Here is a 27024-nt window from a genome sequence, read left to right on the forward strand (position 1 = left end):
GTTGTGAGTAAGGCAAGGTGGAAATAGCGACAAATGGCATTGATCGACCGTCGAGGCGAGTAAAAAATGCGTGGTGCATGGCTTTGGCCGGGAACTGGGCACTGCTGGGCTTTCGGTGCCAGCACAGATTGGGTGGAGAGGCCAAGGGCTGAGTTGTGCTGAGGGAGCCTCTAAGGGGCTAAGGCCGATACTACCGAGCCCCAGTTATAGGCCCTGCAATTGTGTGCATGCTAGCAGCTTGGCAGCGTGGCCTGCATCCGCCAGGGGTGCCTAGTGGGCGTCCCCCTGCTGTCGCCTAAAAATATCGGGTATAGTGGGCACGCGAAAGCCTCGCTCGACCAGACGGGGACGGCGGAGACGGCGGCAGGCCAATGGCAGCGCCCGATCTGGTGCTGAAACCATGCGCCGGCCCACTGTAAGGAGATGCCGGCGGGCCCAGGACCTCACTCCGGCTCAAAAAGGTCACGGGCGAAGGCGCGAAGGCGCTCGCTGCTGTGATCGAACAAACTAAACTCAGCTCAACTCTTCTTCTTCTGGCTATCAGGCCCGAACGAGAATACATGCTCTTCCCGTCGTTCATTCATTAGTCATTCGCTATTCTTATTTCTGCTTCATCACGCTCCTTCTACGTCATTTTCCAATAGTCCCAGCCAGAGAACAGGGTCTAGACCTCTTGCACCCCCTGTCATTCCTTCTTTCCTTGCGTCATCTTCTTTTCCGTCTTTCGTCTTCCGTCGCCCGATATACCCCGGTCTGATGAGATCTCATCGGAGCCATGTACTATCCCAATACAACCTTGACGCGCATGTTTATGCTGCTTGCCGTTGTCCAGTGCGCAGGAGCCCTTTTCCTCGAAGCGTGAGTGCCCAACTCGTGTGTAATCATGTGACCTCGTCCTTCACAATCACAACGGCTGACGTAACAATATATGCAGCTATGTCGTCCTGACCGTCGAAGATCACCTGCCGCATGAGGCGGTGCAGGTCCGGTCCGGCCATACGGTGCCCATGTATGCGTCGCTCTTCATCTTCGGCTTCGCGTACGAGCTCCTGCTGTTCTGGGACTCGCTGCGGCTCCACAGCATGATCCAGGTCGTCGGGCTGTGCATCTACAACCTCTTGTTGACCATCTACGCCATCTTCCAGCCTAGGCAGATCCGCGACGCGCTGGGCCGCCTCAACGACGCTTACCCCATGGGCCGCGAACGCCCCATCCTGGAGGACCCCGATGCCGTGTGGGTAGACATCAAGCCCGCCTTGCTCGCGCTGATTTGGGTCCTCGCCGTGGGGACTGGCCTCATGTGCTTCCTGGCCTACAAACTCCATGCCGAGTTCGCCTGGTTGGTGTACAAGGTCATTCACGCCGACATCAGCATGCGGCGGCGTGTGTTGACCCTGGAGGTATGAAGTCAAAACTCCTTCGAAGCCCCATCTCCGGCCATTCTTTATTTGTTCATATGAAAGCTAATTATTCCTAATCTAGATCAATGTGGCGCTTGTCAAGTTCAATTTCTTCTTCATCCTCGGCTTTCTGATCCAAAACATTGTGGATATGCTCGATTCGAGTGACCCCGAGTTTGGCATCACCATCGGCGGCACCTTTATCGCCTGGTCCGTAGCCATTGCCGGCATCTTATGCGCGAGGAGAGAGAACAAATGGGGTACCGGCATAGTTCTCGTGAGTATTATTCAAACCACCGTCACTGGGAAAACGACCATTTAGCTAACTCTGGTCGATCAAAAACAGTTTGTTTATTTCGGCGGAGCGGCCTACCTCGTCTTCAAGGTGGTCAAGCTGCTGAAGCAGCCCGACTACTACATGCTGACCATCTTCGGCATCATCACGCTCTTCATGCTCGTCTGCACCATCATCGCCGCCATTCTTTGCTTGGCCAACTACGACAAGGGCCTTAAGACGTACGCCGACCCGACGGCGCGAGCGGAAATCCAGTCACGGAACCCGAGCGAGAACCCCATCCTGTTGCAGAATACCGCCTACGGAGTCGCGCCGTTTTTGCCGCATCGGATGACGCTTGAATGAGAGCCTGCCCTTGGTTTACTCCTGTCACGGAATCGGTCGCTTGGCGCAAACTGGCGGTATATTATGAAAGAACGGGCAGCCTTCTTGGAGCCTGAAGCTACAAATCCGAGGGATGCCAACGCCCCATGCCATCTGAATATGCGACAAAGCTCATACACAACAACCCGCGGAGTAATTCGGGTTGGATCACCAGGGTCTCTGAGAGATACTGGGCCGAGACGGTCAATCTGGCGCCCCAGACACGGAACCCCGGCGTTATCCCCAAAGATTTGGGATATTAGACATTTTTGGGAAAAACAACACAGTTCGTCGGCCAGAAGCCGCGCACCACAAATCACCTTTCTGGGCCCTACCAAAAGCATCGGACATTACTATAGACAGTTAGATACCCATTTCTATCAATTACATAGCGTTAGCGAATCTTCTTATTTGTTTAATTCTCACTTGTTACATTGGCTTTTGTGTAATGCGAACACATGTTGAGATTGAACAGAATCAATCGCTGCTAATTTTAAGTACCAGACCCGTTATATCTGAATACGCCACTCAGCGCGATAACTTGGGCATTGGGCGCGGTGGCACGGTTGCCTCGTACGACGACATAAACCGCAGCAGCGTCTCTTCGCCATCCGCCCTGGCCATCAGGCAAAGCCCGAACGGCCGTCCGTTGTATCGGAGCTGGCCCAGCGGTACAACGCCCAAGGGATATCCTATATCAGGTCAGCCTTTGTCGCTCTTCATAGTGCCCACCAGTCCCGTCACTCACCAGCTGCGGCAGCGTATATGCAAAAGGCAGAGTCGACAGGGGCGGCAATGAGGTCGATGTTTTCCTTCTCGTAGATCTCATCGAGGATCTTTCTGGCCTTGGCACGGAGCTTCTCCCCGAGCAGCTTGATTTCCTGCTCCGGTTTATTCATCGCTTGAGCTTTTATGAGGTCGGTCTGGTCCGTATATGCTATATCAATGGGAAGACAAGACTCTATCAGAGTTGCACTGCATGTGTGACGCGGGGGCTGAACTCACGTGATGGCATTGCTTGTTCAGCATGGTCCTTGTTGAACTTGACCAGGCCTTCAAGGGATGTGACAGGACACTCGTCGAATTCCTCGATGAACTTGGGAAGACCGATGTGCTTGAATTCCCAGTCTGTAGGGGTCAGTATGAGAGGGCCATGGTGGATTCGAAAAGGGGCAGCATACATGCAATTGGCATAATTGCGTCTTGTCCGCCAACTGCGAGTACAGAACACTCCTGAAGCTCGATGGGGTATTTGACTACACAGCCATCTTTCTGGAGGGTGAATATCATCGCTGCATAATCGTCCACCTAGCTTTGGTCAATACTCCCATGCAACCATGCTCAGGGGGGCCTCGGTCTTACCATTTGTTCCGAGGTGCCTTCTTTCTGCTTACACATCTCTGGGCTCAACTTCCAAACATTAGGATTCACGAACCCCACTGCGAGCCCTTTCCACTTGCCGGCAGGTGTGTGTGCCTGGAACGAGCGGCCATGTATGATTTCCATGAGACTGGCCAGATCTCCAGGCGACTTCGCCATGGGGCCGTAACTGTCGAAGAACTCCGTCATCCGGTACATTCCAGATGTATCCTGCCGGCCCGTGGTTGGTCTGATGGCATAGAGCGCCGCTCGCGACGAGGGTGTCATGATCGATCCGATCGTCTCTGTTCCTATCGCCAGGGGGCTGAACCCAGCTGCAACCGCCACTGCCGAGCCGGTAGATGAGCCACCTGGAGACTGGCAGCCGACTCATCAGCAAGGATCTGGGGGATGGAGCAACTCGCCACGACTCACCGAGTGACCCAGGATGGAATCTCCATCTTCGATGGCGCCAACGTAGGGAGATAGTGTTTGTCCTTTGACCGCAGACCGCCCGGGAGAATTCATCATCTTCATACCGCAGAGTTCCTAGGCCATGAGGTTAGTAATGTGTTTTCAACAACCATACCCCAGAACTGGGCGCACCGTCATGTTCGTCTTCCCCAGGATGATCATGCCGGCATCCATCAGCTTCTGCACAAGACCTGAACTCTTGGTCACTTTAGCCCCCAAGAACGCCCACGACCCGGCGGTGGTGGGCATGCCAAACTCGTGCGACGTGATGAAGCAATCCTACCGTTCAAAGTCAGCACCCAGGTCCCTGTATTGATAGCATCCCGTTTTCGATGACTCGCCTTCAGAACTATAGGGATTCCGTGCAACGGTCCCCGGCAACAATTCGCCCGACGTTCCTCGTCGAGGGCCGCAGCCTGTCCCAACAGCTTCTCTCTTGGCGCCAGTGAGATGAATGCATTGAGCGCATAGTTGTGCTGTTCAATCTGTAGCAAGTACCTCTCGATGGTCTGGACACTTGTTATTTCGTGCTCTTTCAGAAGCTGCTGCAGCTCGGTTGCCGTTGTAGTAAGGGGGTCGAAGTCCATCGTACCGACTGTGACTGGAGCTAGTTCAAAACTTTGGTGAAGATAGTTTTCATAACATACATATTGTAAATTTCTGTTGCTTTAAAGTTCCTACCTCTGCGAAGAATCTAGCTGCCTACGTGCTGACGCACCCGTCGTCGATAGCCAACACCGTTACACCAATCGTAAGCCGGGCGGGGTTCGCAAGGATCCCAGTCCCACGGCCTCAAATAGGCACCCCTGAATCTGGATTTGGTCTATGGGAAAATGATAACGTCCAATGGGATTGCCCAACCAAGGAAGGATGGCGGATGTTCAACACTTGTTCGGCATAAGGATGGGTTTTACCAAAGCTTCCTACGCTCCACCAAGAGTTCGAACTTGACTTTAAGTCTTTAACCAGAAATGTAATGAGTGGCGATATACCCCTGCGGCATCAAAATGTTCCTGTGTTTGGCCGGCAAGATGAAATTCATGGCCATGGTTTTTTTTGGACCCTTTCGGACTATTGTTTCTGGTGATCTTACTGGCTATACCCGTAAACAAATAAACATGTTACACTTCGCACATTCAGCGAATACGAACTCTTGAACGTGAATAATTCTGGTTAGTTCACAAGGCATGAGCAAAATAAATATCCTGGGTTTGATTCGGCTCTGTCCATCCAGGTCTGTAAACAAACCGTCTGGAACGGCCTGGAACCTTCCCCACAAACCAAAACATTGAGTGCCAAGCTCGTGGTAACTACTAACTTTGCAGCCGACGGTTCTTTGCCGAACATATACGAACAACTGACCGGTGTATGGAGCACCCACAACCGGGGCTTCTTCCCCGGTTGCTTGGGGCCGATCCATCCCACTAACCTGACGTCCTGCATGATGCCGCGAACTAGAAGACCTTAGATGGTGAGAATCCTCTGGCATACCTTGACGATTCCGCACATGGGTCTCAAAAGGTAAATAAGGGACTTGAACAGACCTATCAGCAAGGTGTTTTCCCGCTTCGGGGAGAAACTGGCTTTACCCCTGAGTCGAAACTTGACCATAACTATCTAGCTGAGCTGTCCCATTTCGTCTCCATTCCAAGACCCTTTTGATGCTTCTCTATCCTTCAGCATTTTGTACATTGGTATATTACTATCGCTATCTCAATAGACAACATGAAGATCGCCCATCTTGTCTGGCTTGCCGGTACCTGTGGCCGCCTTGCGGCCGCAGCAGACGACCAGGCAGAAGATGACGCAGGACTCAACACTCAAGGCTTGGTATCGGTGCCCAAGCCCGACTGGCCCAGCAATTTCATCCGAATCTGCAACGGTGCCAACTTCACCCAGGAATGCGGCAGGGTCGACATGAGCGAGAAATATATCGGCAAGTGCAGTGAGTATCACAGTTCCTCTACTCCCAAAGTGGTGACAGTCTTGCTGAAGAGAAACACTTGAAAGAAACGATCCCGTACGGCCTCTTTTATGGCAAAGTCATGTCCGCCGAACTCAACGTGTCTTACCCCGGAGGCTGCTGCGAGTTGTTCGAGTGAGTTTACCCACTTCCGGACACTGAAGAAGTAGTGGGAGATGGGAACTGACAAACTCTGCAGTCACGTCAACTGTATCGGGAGCCGTGTCCTGTTCCAGCCCAGGATCCACGACCTCTACGGCCATTGCGGATTCGGGGGCGGCAACCAGACCCAGACGAACTCGACGAGCCCGGCGAACTCGACGCAGCCGGCGGACTCGAAGAAGCGGCCGGCTAATCTCTCCGGCAAAACGAAGAGTTTCGCCTGCTACAAGCCAGAAGAATGTCTTAAGCTGACGCTGGCTTACAACGGCACGGACTGTAAGAATATTCGGCCGTACTCGCAGTTTTTCCCCTGAATGCGTTGTAGCTACGAACGACGGAAATATAGTGGATGGTTCCCAATGAGTTAGCTGTAGTTCAGGAAAGCCCTACTCTGAATTTAAGTTCCATAAAAACATTTATTAAGTCTTAATACGCTAGTATCATATTCAAATAATAAACTACCGTAGTTATATAAAGTATCTGGGTCCTTAATACATTGTCCGATTTAATGACGATTATAGGCTATAGTATGAGACTGCCCGGGTTCCTCCTAATTCTGTCTAATGAATATGCTGAGCAGTACGGATGTCAATACACCGTTTCTTACAGTCTCGAGTACGCTATAATACTAGAAAGGCATGACTGCCCGTACTATAACTCGTTTACGGCCTGATCCTATTCCAGCCCCTTCTCGTCTCGCGTTTGACTACTACGGAGGGATACTAGACATTGCAGTTAGGAAGGCATGGTGGACCTCTACGCACTGAAATCAATGGCTCATACTAGATAGTTCAGCCATGGGTGTAACTGTATGTCTATTGACTAAATGGTTTGAAAAACTGCGTATTGTGAGCCGATTGTATGTCCTAGCTTTTTATTTAGCGGCTTATAGAAACAAAAACAAACCTAAACGCTAAACGTTGTGATCTTGGACTAACTCTTACCTTACGGCACCTTGATGTAAAGTTCCCGGATACTTTTATTTGCAAGGTGGCCCCCAAGGGGACGGAGAAGACAGCAGGGTCGCCATGGAGCGTATTAATCTGTATTGTTAGTTGCCAGCAAACAACAGATAATCTCCTGAAGACTTTCGTTTGCTTCACGCCTAGAGCTAGTTGTTTGGGGTGTGATGTCCAACTTGTCGCTTTGAGCCATGCCAACTCTTTAGTGCTTGGCATGTCGAATACGAAAGGTCGTGTTGAATACGACGGCCATGACCTTGATGACAGCAAACCACAAGCATGTCCACGGGGGGTTCGCATTTCTACAGCACTGCGGAGGCCAGCGATTCAGATCGAATGGACCCTATATGAAGAGGCCCTTGGGAACTGCCAATGCGAACCCATACTCTCGACCCTAAACAAACCAAGTTCAAGGTACTGCGATCAGTTGAACTGCGAGATCACCAAAATGGCAAGATTGTCTCAGTGGGTCTCTGTTTTACTCTGCCTCTTCTACTGCTTGCTAGTCAATGGGGGCAGTAATGTGGCCTCTTCGCTGCAGTTACTACACGGGTCGAAATGCATCGACATCGACAGAGCCGGGCCTAAAAACTTCAGACCCAGTCTTGATGGTGTGCGTATAGATGTTCCCAACTTGGATATATAGTATATACAGAAAATGCTGACGCCCCCTTTCAGAACCCGTTCCAAACAAACAGCAACGCGGCTTATGCAAAATCCTTCCCAGGTGACCGCCTAGAGTTTGCGGAGAAACAAGTTCAAAATCCGCCTCCCAAATTCCAAATGGACTTTAACCACACGCTCAAGCCCTGGGATCTGAAAAAGACCTGTGCACCCTTGGCTCATCCCAACGGTCCTGAAGTTCCCGACGAATGGTGGTGCGCACCCGCCTCCGCCAAAAATGGTAAATGTACTTAGACGAAGAGGGAAGCCAGGTCTACACTCCACTACTGTGTCACGACACGTTTCTAGCACTATGGAATACCGGAGGCCTACAAGGGAGCCCAGGACTGCCGCAAACAACAGGAGTGCAGCATCACCCAGGAGCATTCGCACACGTTTTTGAACAGTACGACGAACGGACAGTCGTGGGGCGGAAGTGCAACTAGTTCGCAAGGTAGTGAAAGGAACGGGGGAGAGGATCATGCCAAAGCGGATATGCACGGCGGAGGATTCTCTCTTGGCGTGGGCGGCGGCGACGGGGCTCCATCAGCCGGTGTGCACGCCGAATACCAACACACAGACACACACGATGAAGTCAGGATGGTCAGAAAGTACGAATACTGCTGTGGAGAGTCACTGGGAGAAATCGGTATCACACACCGTCGGCGACAATGACGAAGTCTCAACAAGCTTCTCGATCCCGCATATAGGTTGGACCAGGACCAGCGGATGGATCACTCGACGACGAAGGAGGACGTGAGGAAAAAGCTGATTGGTACAGAAGAGAATCACCCGAAGGGGCTGATTGGATGCAGGATAACGGAAGGATGGAGTTGGACCAGACGGACGGGGGACGTTGATTGGGGGACCAACGGAGTTGGACCAGCGCTAGTTGTCCGGCCGGACATGGGCCCCACGCAGGTGTGGACACGCCAGAGTTGGTTTAAGGGAGGGACGCCCGCACACAGAACCAGGGACCGGTTCTTCCCTTTTACCCGTTCCTTTTTGTTGGACCAAAACAGAGACACGAAGGAGGGAGTGAAGTAGGGTAGACCATGACTCGGGACGAGAGATGGCGGGAGCAGGTGCGACGTTAGACGACGGAGGAGGAGCGGTACAATGTGTACAGGTGCCTGGCACGGTTTGTGTCGGAACCGACGCTATTATTGGTGTTATTGGAAACGACGCTCTCGTGGATCGGCGGGGGCCTGCCGACGTAGTTGTTAGCAGGAGAGGTCTGGGAAGACTCGGATATGGCCGTGTTTACGCGGGAGGAGGTCCTTGCGCAGGTTTGTTTCTTTTTCTTTTCGGAGAGCTACCGATCGAGGGAGGACGAGGCGATGGAAGAGGCGGCGCAGTACGGAATGGAGTATAGGGTATGCACGCTAAGCCGAGGAAATCGGCGGGTGCAGCTCGTTTATAGCGAAAGGCGTGGGCCTGCGTTGATGCTCGCTCGATTGCCTCGGTTTTACTCGACGGTGACGATAAACGCGATTACGGGGACGCACGTAGTTTCCTTATTTCCGAAGTTAACCTTTATTAATCGGGAGATAGTCGGTGTGGGCGAGGGATTTCTACCGGAGGTAGCGGGGGTATGGAAGTACGAAGCTAATAGGTAGGTATACGTAAGAGACGAACTGGGAGGGCGTCTACGCGACGAGGGTGGTGTGTGGCGCGTTAATGTTAGACGGAAGGTATCTACGTCGGGCTAGGAAGTACGAGGCATAGGTGTCTAGCCGTTGAGGATTCGGCTGGGAGGTGGTTTATAGGTCGGGGAACCTCTTACGGGAGGAGAATGGGTAGCTAAGTTAAGGATACCCCGATAGTGTGGATTTAAGTATCTTTATCGATGGGATGTATAAGAGCGTGCTTTTATAGGTTATAAAATATAATTCTACGTAGTATAAAAAAAGGATTTATAAAGGAGAAAAGAGACTATCGTAACTCTACGTTTTAACGAAAGAGAATATTAATATACGTGAAAATAGTTATATTATATAATTACGTAACTACGTAAATAGAAGAAGTTTATTATGTTATAATGTAGTCTCGTGTGATAAAGAAAAGAAAAAAAGTAGTAATGTAAGGTACGCGGCGCCCGAGTTAGGGGTGCACGACGGTAGAGTTAGGAATCGCCTTACGTTCATTGATTGTTACCTTAAGCACGGCAGCCGGGAAGAGTAAAAAGTAGAATGAAACTATGGAATCCCGGGGTACGGGGCGGAGCCCTATAACATTAGAGGAGCGGAGCGACGGAGGTGTTAACTTATACGAAAGAAAAACACGGCCGATTCATTACCGATAAAAAGTACGGGGAGGCCGCTTAATACCACGGAGTTAAACACGGCCGACGGAACGAGGGAGCCTAGGCGACCGAGACGGATAAAAGCTAGGAGGCGAGGGACGAGCCGGACTCACTGGTCCTCGACCCGGAGGGGCGGCCCGGAGGGCATCCGAAGGAGCGCAGCGACGAAGGATAGGAGGCGCCGGGGCGACGAGTGTATGGCGTTCAGCCACCCGTCTAACCTATCGAGCCACGGAGAGGCTCTTTCTAACTTTACTATATAGGTTAGACTAAGACTAAATAATAAATCCCTCGAGGAGGTACGACGATAGGAGAAAAAAGGTTATTGGTATAAAAAGAATCACCCGAAGGGGCTAATTAGATGTAGGCCGACGACAGGCGGAGTTAGACCAGACGAGGGGACGAGACTAATTGGGCCACGGATTGGACCAGAGTGGGCTGGCCGGACACAGGACCCACGCACACACCGGGTTGGGACGAGAGGTGCTTAAAGGGCGGACGCCCCAACACAGGACGGTGGCCTTGTTCTTCTTTTCTCCCCTCTCATTTTTATCGGACCAAAAACAGGGCCAGAGAGCCACGAAGACGAACGGAGGAGTGCACCCAAGCGGAGTGAGTGGTGGTGTCGCAGGAGCAGGCGATCGGAGGATTGATTGATTGATTGATTGCGTGATTGAACGGAGGAGACAGCTAGGATGGAGCACAGGTCGGAGGCACGGGAACTGCCTCTACTCGATCAGCGGGGAGCGGAATGGTGTGAGTTTGTGCCCCTGTTGATAATAGCCGGACGGATGTCGTTGCCGGAGGAGCTGGAGGGCTCGGCAGCGGGGATCTACTATGCCGTGTCGGACCAAGAGCGGGTGCGTTGGGTCGTCCGATCGAGGGAGGCGCGAGACGGGGAGGAAGACTACGGGTAAGACTACGAGCAGCAGTTACGCGGGGCGCGGGTGAATTGTCTTTTGTTTTTTGTGCCGACGGAGGCGTACGGGCAGTGGAACTACGAGCAGTTGCGGAAGTTGGCGGGGCAGCCCGTGGAGGGGTTCCTCGTGGAATCGCGGCAGTTTGGATTAGAAGACCAGTACGTAATGATCGTCGTGAGCGAAGACGGGGTCGAGGGGCCGAAGTGGTTGCCTTTTTTTATCGACAAGGCGTGGACGAGGCGACGGACTTACGCGGAAGCGCTGGGGGAGCAGTTGACACGAAAAGGTTGTGCGCAAATGGTGGCGGAAGCGAGGCGACAGGGTCGGGAAATAGCGCCGAGAAAAACGCTGAGTGGGAGATGGAGGTGGGCGTTAGGCGCGGCCTCGAATGGGGCGAAAGTAGGTGGTAGTTCTGTACGGTAGAAGTCGGAGGTCGTTTCCTGTGCATGCGTGGTGTACGGAGGAGAAAGTCGAGGGAGATTACGTAGGACGTTGGGATGGATTCGAGCTGGTGTAGTCGAGGGGGCGACTCCGAGTGACCTTGAAGAGGGTATAACGGATTACGAGACAGTAGTAGATTGCAATGGAGTGCACATTAGTAACGTAGAATCTTAAGTATTTATTGTACTTCTAAAGAGTGACTATGTGATGTTGTATTTCTGTAGAGTAATTATGTGATGTTGTATTTCTGTAGAGTAAGACAGTAACGTTATACTTATATAGAGTGGGACGGTGACGTTGGGAATAGCTTCACTTTAATGGTGACCCTAAGGTAGGCAGATTAAAATGTTCAAAAGCAAAATGACTTTGTGGACCCTCGGGGTACGGGGCGGAGCCCTATAACACCGGAGCGCAGCGTAGGTAATTGAAATAAGCGAAAAGAAGAGAACGGCCGGCTGTACGGTTAAAAAGTGATGCACGGCCGACAAACACTGGAGAGTGACGCACGGCAGACGGAACGAGGAGCGTTGGCGACCGAGACGGACAAAAGATAGGAGGCGAGGGACGAGCCGGACTCACTAGTCCTCGACCCGGAGGGCATCCGAAGGAGCGCAGCGACGAAGGACAGGAGGCGCCGGGGCGACGAGTGTGTGGCGTTCAGCCACCCGTCCAACCTAATAACTCTGGCGGAGCGCCGTGCAGCCCTGGTCGCCGTAGGTGTTACTGAATAATGTATTGGTACTTGGTCACTACACCAAGCGAAGCTGTCCAGCATGAGTATTCTCTTGCTGCGGATTGCACCTGTTATATCGTAGACCTGATGATATGAGATTGACTTTTTTTTTCTTTCCTTTTTTGTTTTGTGGCTTTCCAACTCATACAAGCGCAGGCCAACAGAAGCAAGTGACTCAAAACCGAGAAAACCCAACACATATCGACTCAAAAAGAAGGTATCATGTGGTGTAGTACTGGATCAGGGCATTGTCAGTCGCACAGCAGCTAGGTACAGTACCTGACACGGACATGGGAGACGCAGGTACGGGCGAATGGGAAATTATACCGCCCCTACAAAACAGATAGCTGGCAAGCCCTCGAAGAAAGCAGCACGAAAATGACGTGAATTGTAGCGTGTACTAACTTGCATGCCCAATATCGTCGTGAACCGTTTAGGTCAGAGATGTACTTGAGATCGCCAATCCACCGTTATCGACCCCGCTGGGAAAGGGCCCCCACACTTGCTGCAAGATCCAGGCCAGGCAGTAATCTAGCAAGTCTAGGTACCCTCGTACTTGCTTTTAGTGTGTGTGTGTGCAAGGTCCTTCCCAGCTGGAGCATTTGGTAAAAGTTTCCCGCAAATCGTTTTCCCCAGGGCCCAGTGCAGCAACATCTTCTTCCCCCCCGATGGGACCAGGCGCGTCCAACTCCGTAAATTTCAATCTGGTACATTACACTTCGCCGACCAATTCCAAGTACTGCACCGGATGCACCTTGGCGAAGCCTCCTCTAGCGCTTCCGCTTCCAGAGCCGACGTCGCGCCCTGTATGAGACACCGACTTACAGTAGGCAGCCTTAGATGAGGTCACTTGGCCATGGCTAAATACATCAATGTGGCCCACTCGGAGCATTCCCCCAATACCGGCCCAGCCCCAAGCGCACCCCGCGCTGTTCGCCCTGAGCACTACAGTCGCTTCCATCTCGTCGGCTTTTCCTTCTACCATGGCGACCCCATGAAGACGAACCAGGATGTCCACGACTTCCTGCAGAAGCCCGCCTTCATGCCCTGGCGCAAGTCGCGCGGCGACGTCGACAGCTTCCTGCGCTTCGAGACCACCCTGCGCGTCCTCTTCGAGGCCGTCGTCTTCTTCCAGCAGTTCTGGGGCCAGCGCGGCTTCTGGCGCAACCTTCGTACCCTGCTCAAGCTCGACACCACCATAAGCGCCGACACCATCGAAGACGCCGTCAAGTTATACTGCGAATGCCGCCGCAGCTGCCTGTCCAAGGTGGTGAAGAGAGGGAAGCCCCCGAGCAAGATCGCCGAGTTGGCCGACATCGTGAACGACCTCCGCGCCGGCGAACACTGCCCCATCTCGATACCGGACTGGGAACACTGCGAGGCCAAGTGGCGGAGCAAGCTGTACTACACCCTTTGCGACCAAGGTGTGCATTCCCAGCAGGTCGTGAAGGGCACCTGTGCCCCGGAGCTTCACGACCTTTCCGCCTCCCCAAGATCGGAAACACAAAGACGAGATCGACCCGAACCCCGACAACTCAGCCCTACAAGGCGACCTCTAAGCCCTCCCCCGCGGCGACCGCGCAGCCCTCCACGGGGGCCATCCCTAGACCAGCCCCAGCGGCCGAGAGACGATGAAGCCATACCGGGGGCTAAGGCTGGGCTACCCCCAAGCCACCGGCGCGTCCGACAGAGCAGAAGCCCGCAGTAAAGGAGAAGGCGATGACGAAACCGAGCCGCGAACAACCAACCATCTCGACTGCTGCAACATCTCGAGAGTCGTCTAGCGCTGTTCAGTCGCTAGACGAATTGGTGGCTACCTACAAGGACACTTCTGCCTCCGCCGCAATCTCTCGTAAACGATCTCGAGACGAATTGCCCGAGGAAGCCGGTACGCCCAACAAACGTCTTGCCACTGGCCCAGCCATTGACTCTCCTCGACCCAATCGCCCCCGGCCTTGCCTCCCATTGAGACCGAGCAACCCCTTCACGAGAACACCCATTCGCGATTCGAGCCGACGTCCACTGAGGATCCTCCGGCTCAGGAGCCTCAACCGGAAGAAAAGGTGGCCGATCCACAAGTGGAGGAGAAAGAGGAAGAGGAAGTGATCATGGACGCCATTGAAGTCGCTGGGGTACCAGAGGAGCCATCGATGGAGTCCAAAGCCCAGGATCAACCCTTGTGCCGACCAGATGAGACTGCTATGGTCAAAGTACCCGACAGGGTCAGGAGTCCCGACGCGATGTCAGAGTCGCTGTTTGTCGAAAAGACGGAGTTACCAATGGAAACAGAAGAAGCCGCCGAATCGGTCGACGCCATACGCGAGCTCCTCCTATGTCTGGAGCAGCGCCAGGTGAGGCTAGAGGCCCTGGAATCCTCGGCGGACTCGCAAAAGAAGTTGCTGGAACAGTGGGCGGCGGACCGGAAGCGCATTGCCCAGCTGGGAACGCAGATGAGCAGTCAATCCGTGGTGTTGGGCCAGGTACGGGCCATCCAGGGGAAGTCTGATCAGTATGGGCAGCAGCTGGAGCGGCAGTCGTCCATCAACCGCCGCTTGGAAGAGACGACGCAGGCTACCGCGCGCGAAGTTAAGGACGTCCAGAGGGTGGTGGGGCTGCACATCTCTGACGTGGAGCGTGCAGAAGAAGAGAGCTCGAAGGCCACCGCCCAGCTGCGGCGGGAGCTGCGGGAGAAGTGCGAGGCCGACCGCGAAGTGTTCCGACGGTTGGATACGACCATCGACGGCGCCAAGAAGGAAATCGCAGACGCGAATGTTCAGAACGGGCAGCGTTTTGCAGAAGTCGAAAAACGGTCTCAGGAAGTGGAACGGCAAATTAAAGATGCCGAGCAGCGCTTGGAGCGTCAATGGGAACAAAGAGCAAGCACCTACCAGGATCTATGGGAAAGCCACTCCAGCAACTGCAACGTGCAGCGTACCGAGGGTGGCGACTCTATGGAAACGCGGTTGACGGATCTGCAGAGGCAATTCAGCCAAGTGCAGGAGACCCTGCAAGCACGAGAAGCAACCGGGCCACCAGCACCACCAGCGCATTCCACTACTGTCGTATCCAACGGTCTAGACACGGGCTCATTACCCAGTCTTGACACCGGCACGTTCCTCGACACGATGTACTACGAGATGTCGAAGCTCCGCACGGCGATGCGGACGAGGATCCGCGCCATGGATGCCGGGGGCGTCCCGGACGAGGATGACGCCAAGCTCGCCGTTTCGGATATCTCATTTGAGCTCGGGCGCGTGCTCGAGGTGGCGCGGAAGCGGATTAATAAGCTATGATTACATGTTCTAGATCTCATGATAGGAGGTAATGCTATATATACTACTACTATCAGGCATTGAGAATGCCTAGTGGTGGATTGTGCGGTTGGCTTTGCCTGGCGCTTCCCTTTGATAGCGATATCGGCCTCGGCTTATATATAAACACGATATGCATCCTTGGGAATCATGCCCACGATCGGGACTGATGACGGTGTTCTCCAACACGTTTCTGGTAGTAGTACCGTAGTGGTACTTGTGTCTCGTCCCATAGATGGGCTGGTGCAGCTAATATGAAGAGGCAACATCATGAGGGGTGAACTTTAAACTCCGGCTCGATGAAGAGAACTACATTCTACCCAGCGCCTACTTAGAGCAATTCACCTCCCAATGATGCTCAATCGTCCCCGCCACCAGTAGCCACATCGGTCTCAATGCTGTGTTTTCCCATCTTCGACTGCTTAGATGCACCCACAGCCCTTGTAACCTCTCACTGGAGCAGTCATGGATCCAGTTTCTCGGCTCCCTGCCGAGGTCTGGTGCATGATTCATGAGCTTCTTCACCAGAACGATCGGCTTGCTCTTACGCGCCTCTGCAGAACTTGCAAGTCCCAGCGTGACTTTGTCCAGCCTACCCTGTACGCGTACTATGAGATGGGTATTGCTCCGGACGATCCCGACAGCCAAAAGCTGACGCGATCGTTCGTCTACTTTTACCGCACCGTGTTGGAGTCGCCACGATTGGCTGCGCTGGTGAGATACCTGAGGTTGTCGTGCAATTTCAAAAGCAAGGACGAGGCAGAAGTTGAAAAGAGCAACACCACCACAAATCATATCTTCTCCAAGCTCATCCGGCAGACCGTAGCCGACCGCTTCCGATGCTCCCAGGACGACGTGGAACGCGCCATGGCCCATGGATGGGGCGCGTCGCCGTTGGTCGGGTTGCTGCCCTTCTTGCTGCCCAACTTGAGGGAGTGCTGGCTGTTCAGAGGGCGCCATTTCGAGACGTTCAACCTTGCACGGCGCCTGTACCGGAGCGGGTGTCTTCCGTCCCTGCCTGCACTGAACGTTCTGAAAGTGGGCGCGTCCAAGCCGCGGCCACCTTGCGGCAGGCGTGACGTGTTTCGGCTCAGCACCGTACGGCCGTTGCGCGACCTGTCGCCTCATCTGCAGTCTTTTGCCCTCATCGATTGCCAGGGACACGAGCCTGCTGGCCAGTCACACATCACTACCAGATCCACCAGTGCCCTCGAGGGGGCCATCCCGCCATCATCATCGCCGCCAACGTTCCCGGTGAGCCTGCAAAAGCTGTACCTCGTGCACGCCCACTTCAATGTTGGCGAGCTCACGCAAGCCCTGGCCGGATGCCGTAGCCTCCGGTGCTTTACCTACATCGACGACGGCCCGACCGACCCCAGGTCCAGGCCCGCCAGGTCCCTTCGGCCCTCCGGCTCGCCAGCAACTGCCACGGCATCACGCCCGGGCAAGTGGTGGATGCTCTGCGCGCGGGAGCGGCACGGGACTCGCTCCAGCGCCTGGACCTCCTCTGCTCCGGCAGCGGCGCGCGACCGCTCCGCGACGACACGGGAGAAGAGCCGCGGTCCATTCGCGGCGACAACCTCGGCGACTTCTTTCCCCGCCTGGCCCACGTCAGCCTCAACAGCGACGACCTGTTGTTCTGGGCGCCCGGGACCCGAGGGCCGACGACGGCGGAGACGGCGAGCGAGACCAACGACGACGAGGCGGGCGGGCGGCGTCTGCTCGACCTGCTGCCGGAACGGACGCTGCGGATCCTGGAGATCGTCGAGTTCCACCCGCTCCTGGAGCCGGACCTGCGGCGGCTCGCGGACGCGGTGGGCCGCGAGGGCCGGTTCCCCGGTCTGCGCGTCGTGCGGGTCAGCGTGGCGCCCGACGACGAGCACCCGACGCTCACGGAGGCGCTGGAGACGACGAGGCTCGACCCGGCGCAGAGGGCTGTCATTGCGGAGCTCTTCGGCCGGGCCGGCGTGGAGGTTGTGCTTGAGCCTTCTTGGAAGTGGGACGTGCGGCGGGACGATTCGCTGCTGTAAGAGCCGCCGCGCGCCTGTAGGTGTACTGAATGAATGGGAAGGCCCGTCAGGGTCTTGGGGCAGGACATGTGCTCAATTGTGAATGCTGCCCAACACGCACTTTCTTCTGCAGGCCTCCACCGCCCTCTTCCTGTATGTTGATGCCGGGGCAGCGCGACAACGCGTTGGATCGATATCCAACTCGCGCCATGGTGTTTGGGCCAGACCTATCAGTTTATGCAATTGCGCCCCGGAAACGATAAAACCAAAAGTCTAAATAGTTCCTCTGAGCTGATATGTCCCTAGATGCAGGCACATGTGACAACTGCATGAATAGTCCATGTCAGGTACGTAGTACGTAGTGACGGAAAGGAGGGGGCCGTGCTGAAACAATAGCATGCAGCAAGCGCAGGTAGAGTGGAAGGCCCTTGAAACGTCGGATGTATGCGCGGCCCTGAATCACGAGACTTTCCCAGCTGGCTAGACTACAGTAGACGCGATTCCCTAGGCATTTCGTGGCTAGATGAATCGTTTTTCCTCGTCCAAAACAATCAACAACTTGAACATATATCAACCTATCTCTGCCAAGGCTTCTGTATCGTATCACCTTCATCTCGTCCACTACTTTCCCAATTGAACGACGACGGGCGAGCTTCGACGAGCATTGAACCGAGGAACACCATGTCGTGTAAGTTATTAGCAAACAAGCCACCAGACACCAGAGGCAGACTTTCTAGAAGCAGCAAGCTCTGGCTAAAACAGCCTGCTCCCGATCTCCCGTACCACGATCACCTACCACCCCGCTATCCTCACTGGACCCTGGCGCCCAGCTCCCACTGTTTAAACCCCTACCCACGCCTGCCACGCCTCTACCCCACACTGAGCTTCCCAAGCTCCCAATCTCAACGCCGTGTCATCAGGAACCACCATCACCACTTCAGCAAAGCAGACGAGGTGGACATAATGCTACTGGCACTTAACTAACACGTGTAACTGACACACACCCAGTCCTCCAAGGCGGCTTCACCCTCACCAACAAAACCCCCTCCCCCGCCGGCGTCACCAAGCCCGCCGCCATCGCCGCCCTCCAAGACCACGACCACTTCCTGCGCGCGGACCCGCACCTAACGACCTACCAGCTTCTCTCCCCATCCACCACGAACCCCTCCTCCTCCCCCGACTACGCCTCCTACCAGGTCCCTCCCCCATCACCGCCACCGCCCTCCGCCAGGACGTAAAAGTCTACGAAGTCCACGACCACGTCCCCAACCCCGTCTGGTCCAGCGACGTCACCAGCCTCGAGGAGTTCGTCGACTGCGCCGAGGGGATCTGGGTCCGCGTCCGATCACCCTTGGGCATCGTGCTCGAGACGACCTGGTTCATCTGCGACAAAAAGGACAAAAAGGACGGCCGCGACGGGCTCGAGCTCGAGCTCGTCCAGACCCTCGTCTGCACTTGTAATCGCTTGTTGGCCAGCCTCACCAAGGGCCAGGTCGAGAAGGGCTGGCAGCAGGTCCACGAGAAGTTGATCCAGGGCATGGTCGAGGACCGGACGGCCGCCGCGACGGCGGGGGCGGCCGCTGTACTTACGGCCAAGGCGTGATCGCATCACATCATGTATGTACAACTGAATGCAAGTATGATGCATATCGAGTCCAAGTGACGAGCAACGTCGATGCCACGTCACTATCCATTTATATATACCCCGACTCGTACAGTCAGTCACCCTGACCAGACATATCTGCTATTTAACGTGCTTCTTCATTAATTTTTATCTTTTTTTGCTATAACCTACGGGCCGCCAAGGATGATGATTGAGGATAGTAGTGGTGCAGTACCGCCTATTCCTGGGTATCTCAAATGCAAATTCTGCCAACCTGTAGGGACCTTGGCCTTTCTTTCTTCGTCTACGCATAGCAAGCCATCTTCGTCTTCTTCTCGTTCGCTTCCCCTCTCTCCCTCTTTGCCATATCCTATCACCAGCCGCCCCAGTAGTAGTAGTTCGGCGCTGGCTTGTGGCATCCATACGAAAAATAGCAAAAAATAAAAGAACACCGCGCAAGTCGGTACCATTCTGACAGACCCTTTCATTGTGGTCCGTTAGTCATGGTCAAGGATTTGTCTTCCCCACCATTATCATCCTCGTCATTATGTGCGGCGGGCCCGGGTGACTGCTTCTAATCAATCACCACGAGATTATCATGATGTTGAGGTTGCTGCTGTGGGGGCGGCCCCGGACGATGAACCTGCTGCTGGCTGCGAGCTCTGTTCAAGGCCTGCGGCGGCATCTTGAGGTTCATCGGCGGCTTGTTGTTCATCATCGGCGCCTGTTGGTTCTTAACCGCGTCCTTAGGCGGAGGAGGTTGCTGCTTGACGACCTTGGGCGACGGCATCTTCTTGGATGCCTCACGAATGGCCTGGTCAGTGGCCTGGAGTAACAGCGCAATCGTGTCGTCCGTTGGGCACGCGGCACTCTTGCTGAAGCCTTTCCAGCTCTTATCGCTGCTCGGCTCCCAGACCTTATTCAGCGCCTTTGCGAATTCGTCGTCTTGGTTGTTGGCCGTCTGGCCAGGCTGATAGCGCGTTACTTGCCAAAATGGTTGCGCGTTACGACCGTGCCGGGTTTGGAGCTTAGCCTGGATAGTGACCTGTCGGGATGGTCTCTTATCTGGCCCGGCGAATGTGTATCTAACGTTGAAGCAATCAATGGTTGCACAGAAGATCTCAACGCGACCTTGATTGTTCGCCTCCAGAGGAATCCACGCATCTTCGACCTTATCGAGTGCCTTGAGGATGGGCAAGGTGAAGGCGAGATATAAGGGTATTTTGGCGAATCCCAGATTGGAGTTGAGCACGGTAGTGAAACCGTCCAGGATCCGTAGATGGGGATTGCCCTTCTCCAACTTCAGAGCGATCCGATCGCTGCGAAGATCCAGCGTCGCCTTCCAACGATGCAGGTTGGCTTGGGCCTGTGGACCGGCTTTGCGCCCAATGGCATCGCTGTAGCTGAAAACCACCTGAGAGAGCGTGATGTTTTCGCATTTGATGTCGCTGTCGCTCTTTCTAATCGCGTCGATGCAATCTACAAGCCTTTCTATAGCCTGGAGGCGATGCGCCAGGCTTTCGAAAATAGTACTGCCGACTTGAGCACCCAATCGAAGAGCAAACACGCCGAGGCGTGGGCTAAAAGCCACGTCGCGTTCTACATGACCTCGCAGTAGACTGAATTTGGCACGATCGGACACCTTGAACCGAGCCTCAACCATAGTATCAAGCTGCTGGTCCGACGCGTCGTTCCCAGGCTGCTGTCCTGATTGTCCGGGAGTGCCATCGGCTATGGCCGCCCTCGCTCGGCGTCGTCGGTTTCGGTTCCCCGTACCCTTGAACTCGATGTAAACGAAGTCCTCGGCCCACGACGAGATCCGGGTACTTCCAGTGGTCCTTCCCAGCCTGATTATCTCGGAAAGTCGTACCACTACCGCCGGGATTCGGACATTCGGCGGCAACGAGCGCGTCCCCAAGTTGCCAACAAGATGTTTGACCTTCTGGCCGTGCAGGGTCTTCAGGTCAATAACGTGTGAAATCAGCGCCGCACTGAAAACCGTTAGATTGTGGAAGAAGTTGTCAGAGAAATCTGGCAACCCGGGAGTGAGTGGTAATTGGGTGTAGGTCGATAGTTTGGGCCCCGAGGTCGGGGTGGCACCTTGTGTCCTATTTCCAGTCAGTTAGTAGGCAATTAGAGATGCTGTCCATGTCAGCAACTTACGTTTCGATCAACCACCATCTATCACCACTCGGGCTCAGACTCAACATGAGGAACCATTGCGCAGGCCAACCACGCCTGGTGAACCATAGGTTCTGGAACTCCCGAGTTTGCAGGATAGGCTTGACTTCTTCTGGTCGCAACGGCCCCCTACAGATGTTCCAATCCAGACTCTTTCCACGTCGGCTGACCTCCTTCATAACGTACGTGCACCTAAGTGCTTCGAGCGCCTGGAGCCCGTCTTCTGATGGGTCTTTAGCAGCATTCAGGCGACTTTCCGACGGATATATGGTAGGTAGAGGAGGCGATAGACAGAATAGGCCTGTTGTCGGTACAATGTGGATAGTGACAGAATCGCGGGAGACAAGCTGCATCTTGAGTGCCATTTGAGCGGGTTCAGGAGTGGATACATGCAACGAGACTGACGCCTCTTTTCGCATGTAACGGCCCTTAGTCTGCAGTTTCTGGTACATGCTCGAAAGAATCTGCTCCGTATGCCTCGCAATGACCTGCTTGAGTAGTGACTCGGCGGAAATATCGGCGTCGTTGAAGTCGATCGGGATATTCTTGGCTTCTTTGCCATCCTTGAACCATCGGAGGCTGATGTAACTGGTGTGGCTTGGGTGAGGGGCCACCCCTGGACGCTTGCCACTGTGTACTCCCAAAATAATCCAGCTCTTCGGCGCACTGGGTGCTGCTAAACGGTTGGTCCAGTACTGAATGGACATGGCGCGGTTGAGTCGTTCCACCTTGAGCGTGTCAACCCAGAGGCCTCGTTGCATCTCGAACGCCTGCCTAGAGAACTCGGTGACCTTGTGCGTCAACACGAACTCGTGGAGGAAGTTGTAGCATCCTTGTAAGCCGTCGTCCCGGAGAGCGTCATTGACTCTGGCCTCCATGAACAAGTACAATGTGTCGGTAATTTTGGCAGGAGCTGGGCTACAGCTGAAGCGGAAATCCAGGAACCAGAACTGCTTGTCGAAATCTTCGTCGGCTATGGTAAGATCGACCTCGAACTCCCCGGGACTTTGAACGTCACACGGCCCGACTCGATGTTGTAGTCGCGGAAGTGGTACGGGATTTTCTCGTGGTCCTCGAGGTTTAGGCGGATAGATAGCAAGGTGTTCAGCTCCTCGATCCACCGCATCTGCTCCTCGGCGGTCATAGGCGGAGGCGGGATATAATTGTAGTCGGGCAGCCACGGCGCTTCGCCAGTGGCAAGTACCTGCAGGGCCGTCTGGAGATCTGGATTCGGAAGTCGGGCGCCAACAAGGTCGCGCTTGAGGTCTATTAATGTGCCGAGAGTGTCTTCGTAGCACATGCGGTGTTCGTTGATATGGGCCATCAAGTCGATCAACTTGCTGACATCACCAACCTTCCTACTCCAGGATGTAATAACAAGAGCCTTCACCCACTTCGCGTGGGTGTCCTGAATGAATTCCAACAACACTTTCTTCTTCAACACGCTGTCCTGGACGAAGTCCTCGGAAGAACCGCCCGAGTTTCCATTTAAGACAGACGATGGGGGTAGAGGCATTTTAGCTAACTCGAGGATCTTGGCCTGAACTTGGTTGTGCGTCGCCTGGGCCAGTCGCGACAGCAACTTGCCTAATGGGACAAAGCCCTCGGTGATGTGCCGAATCTCATCGGGAAGATCGTTCATGCGCCATGATGAAGGGGCGCCGTTTGCCATGTTGGGCGCGTTCGGAACGCTGTTCGATCGGAGTGCAGTATCGCCATTCATGGTGGCGCCGGTATTTTTATCGTGATTTGTTGAGATGCCATTCTGTAAACCGTTCTCCATGGTGAAGAACACCAGGCATCAACTATATGTCTCTAATCCCCCTTCCGCCACAAGGTGCCTTGACTGGGTTGGCGCCAGCAGAGAATCGGATGCTTGGGTACCAAGGGCTTGCGATTGGGGTATGCTGGTGAACTGGTTCATTCGACGCTGGTCGTGTCTGATTTTGGTCGGCCTGGCGCAAAGGTCCCCGAGGCGTGGAAAGATGGCGGGCGGGAATCGCAACCCTAGCGAAGGCAAAGAGGGGACTGGAGGGAGGCGGTCGAGTTGGCTGGGCGCGAGGGAAAATTTGCGTAGTTGGCGAGACGTTGGGTGGTGTTGATGCGGTTGTCGTCGTTGGGTGAGCAGCAGTCGAGAGAATAATGAAGGCCTGGCTGGGTCCCGCAAGGCTAAGTCAATCGAGGAATTAAAGGAAGGTACGTAGTGTCCTCGGCATGACAAAGACTCGACTCTGGTGGTGATTAAGGCGGCGGGCGTCGGGTCAGGATGTGAAGTGGCACGTATGCAGGTGCTGCTCGTTCTGGGGATTCGGATGATGAGACGCGATCGATGATGGATGGGCAGGCCGGAAAAATCCAAAAGATCAAAGGGCGACCGTGAGCAGGAATGCGGTCCAGGCGAGGGAAAGCGGCCGAAGTGAGCTAAGGCAGGCTGAACATGTTTGACCACCACGAACTGGGGATGGGTACCTGCTGGCTGTTGCTGCTACTGCTGCTGCTGCTGGTCTTTCTCTCCGTCAGCCCCACACGGCCGTCGGTATCCCCAGCCCCCTCAGTTATCTGCTATCGAGGTTGGTGTGGCTTGAATGGGGAGTTCAAGCCACACTGCCACTCTGACCTCAGCTACGAAATCCAATTGTTGTTCTCGAGACCTAGGTAACCAACATTACCTACCTCTTGTTATTGCAAGGTCAAACAATATCCACATGGCTTTGGCCTACATAGAATAGGTGCGAGGGTGCAATCTCCTATCATGGTCTTTTGTCAAAAATAGTTTTAATCAATCAAGTTATGACAGCATACACTCACTGAGCATTGAATGCTCTGTAGTCAAGCTGCTTTTCTATTGCTCAAACATGCAGGTACTTAATGCCCCACCTGGCGTCGAAGCTGTGGTAGCTGGAATGTGCTGAAATCAGCTTCCACTCGCTGATCGGCACTCTTCCATGTGACAATCACCTTATCGCACTACAACTACCTATATCACGACATCAATTCCACCCGGTCATTGATTGAGAATCTGCTGAATTTGAATCATGATTGGAAGCAATACCCCATGCGCGTGAGCGCATCTATTGCAGGGTACAATTCTAAGTTCTTTGTAGGAATAGAGCGCTTGTTCTGTCGGCTCGATTCAATTCCATATGAATAATGAATCGGTTCGTCAATAGCGCTGACCCCACCAACGGCGGCCAGGATGCCATGGAGACCACCAACGCCAAAAACTCCTAGTAAACATAACAAACCGCCAAACATTGAGAAGGCCACCATTTTATCCCTAATTCGATAATAGCAATCTTCAGTTTTGAGCAGTTCGAAACGACATATTCCAAGCAGATAGTGAGCATCGTCCATGTGACCAGATGTTGTCGTATAACGTAAGAAGGCCGCATATTGTGTGAACAGTCCATCCCGGCAAATGGTGTGTAACAGCAAGCGCAGAGCAGAACGCAAAGCACCCGCCAGGAGAGGATCGTCCAAGCGATGGAGCTCGTCTTGGGCTGATGAAGATGGCCAGTATCCCAGGTCTCTTAATGTACAATATCCAGTTTGCCGAGGAATTTCGAAGGAGTCCCCTGGCACCTGGCAAGGGCTAAGGAAGCCATCAAAGACTATCAAGAAGATGAAGTGAAGAGGTAGCGCAACGGCCTGACTGGCCCCCTTTAGTGGATATCCGGGGTCCGGTGATGTCTGGAACACCGTGTAGATCGTCGCGGCTATAACCGCAGCTGCCAGTGCCCAGGAGCCGCCTCAAGGTCCGGGTTCACACCATCTTCGGCATCGGAGGCCGGCGATTGCCCTTCCAATTCCTCGTCAGGCTGCAACGAAATGTCGGAATGCCAGTCGATATAGGGTGCAGAATCTGGGCCACGGCATATTCCAGCAAACACAACACTGCCTACTGACGACAATGGACTCCCCGAGCGGGTTGAAGGTTTTCCAACGCTATTGGGAAAAGGTGGCGGCTGTACATGAGGTAGGGCAGCTTTGGCGCGGATTCGATCGACCTCGATAGCAGAATTGATCACCACCGTTAGGAGCACTGGGATTCTGAGAAACACAAACTCCAACGGAGGTCCCGAGAACGGATACCAGGTGATGACCGTCAAAAGGACAAGCATCAGCGAAGGCCAGAGGTTCCTGTTGCCAGTTAGCGAGTCACTCTACAGGGTATTTCATCAGGAATGCTTCTCACCGGAGGATCTCTTTCCTAAACGATACGACGGAAACAAGAAAGCATGTGGAGAATATGACTAACACCCTTCGTCTCCAGTCAGCCAAAGCTTTCATTCGAGGGGCGATGCCTCACCTACGCCCAAAAATACTGTAGTTGTTCCGTGAAGAAGACAGGGACCAAAATCGAAACTGCCATGCCGCCCCGAGGAAGTGCCCTGCCCATGGCTTTGATCACACCCAAACGGGGATGATCCTCCACATCGAGCAAGGGGCCGCCTATAGGCATGTTGACTTTGGGATTCTCTGTGTCGAGGCCACTTATTACAGCCCAACCCAAGTATATATGTATGACAACGATGTTGAGAATGGAAATGTGAAAATGAGTTCGTTCCTATGGGAGGGTTGGATATGGACGAGATAATAGATCTCGTACCCCCATGAGGCAGCAAATCGGGAGCCATCGCAGAGGACTTCGGCCCCGCATGGTTCCTAGGGGAAACACATGCTGCATAAGGCGCCCATGAGGATGGTCAAGTAGCGCTCTGCAGGCAAGGCGAGTGAAGCTTGGTGATTGCTTCACTTTACGAGAGATCGATAGCTTTATGTGTTGATGCCCAACTCGACGGTCCATGATCGCAGGGCGAAGGGCACGTGTGGACATGAGTTCGCCACGTTAAGCCGGTCCTCGCAGTGGTGTTTTAGCTAGTTCGTGGTTGCCTACATGTGATCCCCAGGCGAACCGGGCGAACTGTCAGCACTTTATGCCATGTTGGTACGTGATTGGTCGAAGCACCCCTGCATGTAAGTCAGCCTTGAGATCTGCAAGTCTGCCTGGGCTTGGAGACGGAAGCGCACCTTCGTGTTCTTTGCATGCGTCATTCAATTGTTGTTCGCGAGGCTTTCCGCGTGGCATGCTTGCTTGACGTAGGAGTGTGCCAGATGACACTGCGGATAAGGTATTGCTGTGCAACCACTTCACCGGTGGCTGTCACATCTACGAGGCTTGAGTTGGTGCCCTCGCTTCGAAACTAAAGTCCGACCCAAGTGTGAAACATTTTGATGTGGGGGCGAAATCGGATGTTGCGTTGTTGACGACCCCGACATGAAGAGGAAAGTTGGCAGTATATACAGGAGACGCGGCTCTAGCAAATGTTAGCATCTTGATCCTCAAGTTCTATCTTCCAAATACCAGTGCCAATGATCTCGTCATACGCCGTATAACCCCTACCAATGTACGCACCGCCATGTCGCCCCAAGCAGAGGTTCGAGGAACCTCCGGCACGAACAATCGGGACGCCGGGGCTCTTGGAGGCAGCTGAAATCATCATAGGAGGGCTTTGTTGTGCGGTGACTACATCCTACATATTGCGTTTGGAGCAGAGCGGTGACAGTCATGTTGGTCAAGTCTCCTAAATTGTCGATGTTACCCTCAAGGCACTTCAGTCAGCTGATGATGGATCGCACACACCTCCAGATGCCAGTCCAGAGCGGGAGCGAAAACCCAGTCCAGCGAATGATGTCCGCTTTCACTCACCCAAAACCGGATACTGTGCTTGGGGCGTGCTTGGTAATGGGAAGCTGTGCTTCCCTGTATGCGCACCAGCGGCAAGAGAGAGACCGATACCAGAGCTTCGTGTTCTTCGCAGTGACGATCTGGGCTGTGGTTCTGGGGAAGAGGTTGGGGTCCAGTGCCAACATGGTGGC

The 27024-nt window shown here is 54.1% G+C and overlaps 10 protein-coding genes across 10 annotated transcripts; 7 read left to right on the top strand and 3 right to left on the bottom strand.

Moving 5' to 3' along the window:
- Positions 1-775: 775 nt before the first annotated feature.
- PG997_002725 (uncharacterized protein) lies at positions 776-2040 on the top strand (the record flags this gene model as incomplete). The annotated part of the gene is made up of 4 exons (XM_066807040.1): positions 776-858; positions 935-1400; positions 1483-1677; positions 1747-2040. 4 exons carry the CDS (start codon positions 776-778, stop codon positions 2038-2040), a joined length of 1038 nt encoding a protein of 345 aa, XP_066670658.1.
- A 546-nt stretch (positions 2041-2586) lies between these two features.
- PG997_002726 (uncharacterized protein) lies at positions 2587-4478 on the bottom strand (the record flags this gene model as incomplete). The annotated part of the gene is made up of 8 exons (XM_066807041.1): positions 2587-2750; positions 2807-2995; positions 3064-3186; positions 3240-3366; positions 3421-3795; positions 3853-3966; positions 4024-4170; positions 4242-4478. 8 exons carry the CDS (start codon positions 4476-4478, stop codon positions 2587-2589), a joined length of 1476 nt encoding a protein of 491 aa, XP_066670659.1.
- Positions 4479-5616: 1138 nt separating this feature from the next.
- PG997_002727 (uncharacterized protein) lies at positions 5617-8316 on the top strand (the record flags this gene model as incomplete). Its single annotated transcript, XM_066807042.1, has 8 exons — positions 5617-5836; positions 5902-5989; positions 6054-6292; positions 6538-6631; positions 6807-6825; positions 7657-7882; positions 7951-8047; positions 8100-8316. 8 exons carry the CDS (start codon positions 5617-5619, stop codon positions 8314-8316), a joined length of 1200 nt encoding a protein of 399 aa, XP_066670660.1.
- A 2325-nt stretch (positions 8317-10641) lies between these two features.
- On the top strand, positions 10642-10863 carry PG997_002728 (uncharacterized protein; the record flags this gene model as incomplete). The annotated part of the gene is made up of 1 exon (XM_066807043.1): positions 10642-10863. The coding sequence occupies one exon, from the start codon at positions 10642-10644 to the stop codon at positions 10861-10863; it is 222 nt and encodes a 73-aa protein (XP_066670661.1).
- Positions 10864-12896: 2033 nt separating this feature from the next.
- PG997_002729 (uncharacterized protein) lies at positions 12897-13748 on the top strand (the record flags this gene model as incomplete). Its single annotated transcript, XM_066807044.1, has 1 exon — positions 12897-13748. The coding sequence occupies one exon, from the start codon at positions 12897-12899 to the stop codon at positions 13746-13748; it is 852 nt and encodes a 283-aa protein (XP_066670662.1).
- Positions 13749-14148: 400 nt separating this feature from the next.
- PG997_002730 (uncharacterized protein) lies at positions 14149-15333 on the top strand (the record flags this gene model as incomplete). Its single annotated transcript, XM_066807045.1, has 1 exon — positions 14149-15333. The coding sequence occupies one exon, from the start codon at positions 14149-14151 to the stop codon at positions 15331-15333; it is 1185 nt and encodes a 394-aa protein (XP_066670663.1).
- A 483-nt stretch (positions 15334-15816) lies between these two features.
- Positions 15817-17381, top strand: PG997_002731 (uncharacterized protein; the record flags this gene model as incomplete). The annotated part of the gene is made up of 2 exons (XM_066807046.1): positions 15817-16605; positions 16686-17381. The coding sequence occupies 2 exons, from the start codon at positions 15817-15819 to the stop codon at positions 17379-17381; spliced, it is 1485 nt and encodes a 494-aa protein (XP_066670664.1).
- Positions 17382-18041: 660 nt separating this feature from the next.
- Positions 18042-18963, top strand: PG997_002732 (uncharacterized protein; the record flags this gene model as incomplete). The annotated part of the gene is made up of 3 exons (XM_066807047.1): positions 18042-18048; positions 18369-18556; positions 18592-18963. 3 exons carry the CDS (start codon positions 18042-18044, stop codon positions 18961-18963), a joined length of 567 nt encoding a protein of 188 aa, XP_066670665.1.
- A 574-nt stretch (positions 18964-19537) lies between these two features.
- On the bottom strand, positions 19538-22927 carry PG997_002733 (mediator complex subunit MED14; the record flags this gene model as incomplete). Its single annotated transcript, XM_066807048.1, has 4 exons — positions 19538-21071; positions 21127-21273; positions 21331-22117; positions 22165-22927. 4 exons carry the CDS (start codon positions 22925-22927, stop codon positions 19538-19540), a joined length of 3231 nt encoding a protein of 1076 aa, XP_066670666.1.
- Positions 22928-24860: 1933 nt separating this feature from the next.
- Positions 24861-25606, bottom strand: PG997_002734 (uncharacterized protein; the record flags this gene model as incomplete). Its single annotated transcript, XM_066807049.1, has 2 exons — positions 24861-25284; positions 25458-25606. 2 exons carry the CDS (start codon positions 25604-25606, stop codon positions 24861-24863), a joined length of 573 nt encoding a protein of 190 aa, XP_066670667.1.
- Between the last annotated feature and the right edge of the window lie 1418 nt (positions 25607-27024).

This window comes from Apiospora hydei, assembly GCF_038363865.1.
Source record: "Apiospora hydei strain CBS 114990 chromosome Unknown utg000004l_segment0_segment0, whole genome shotgun sequence".
NCBI lineage: Eukaryota > Fungi > Ascomycota > Sordariomycetes > Amphisphaeriales > Apiosporaceae > Apiospora > Apiospora hydei.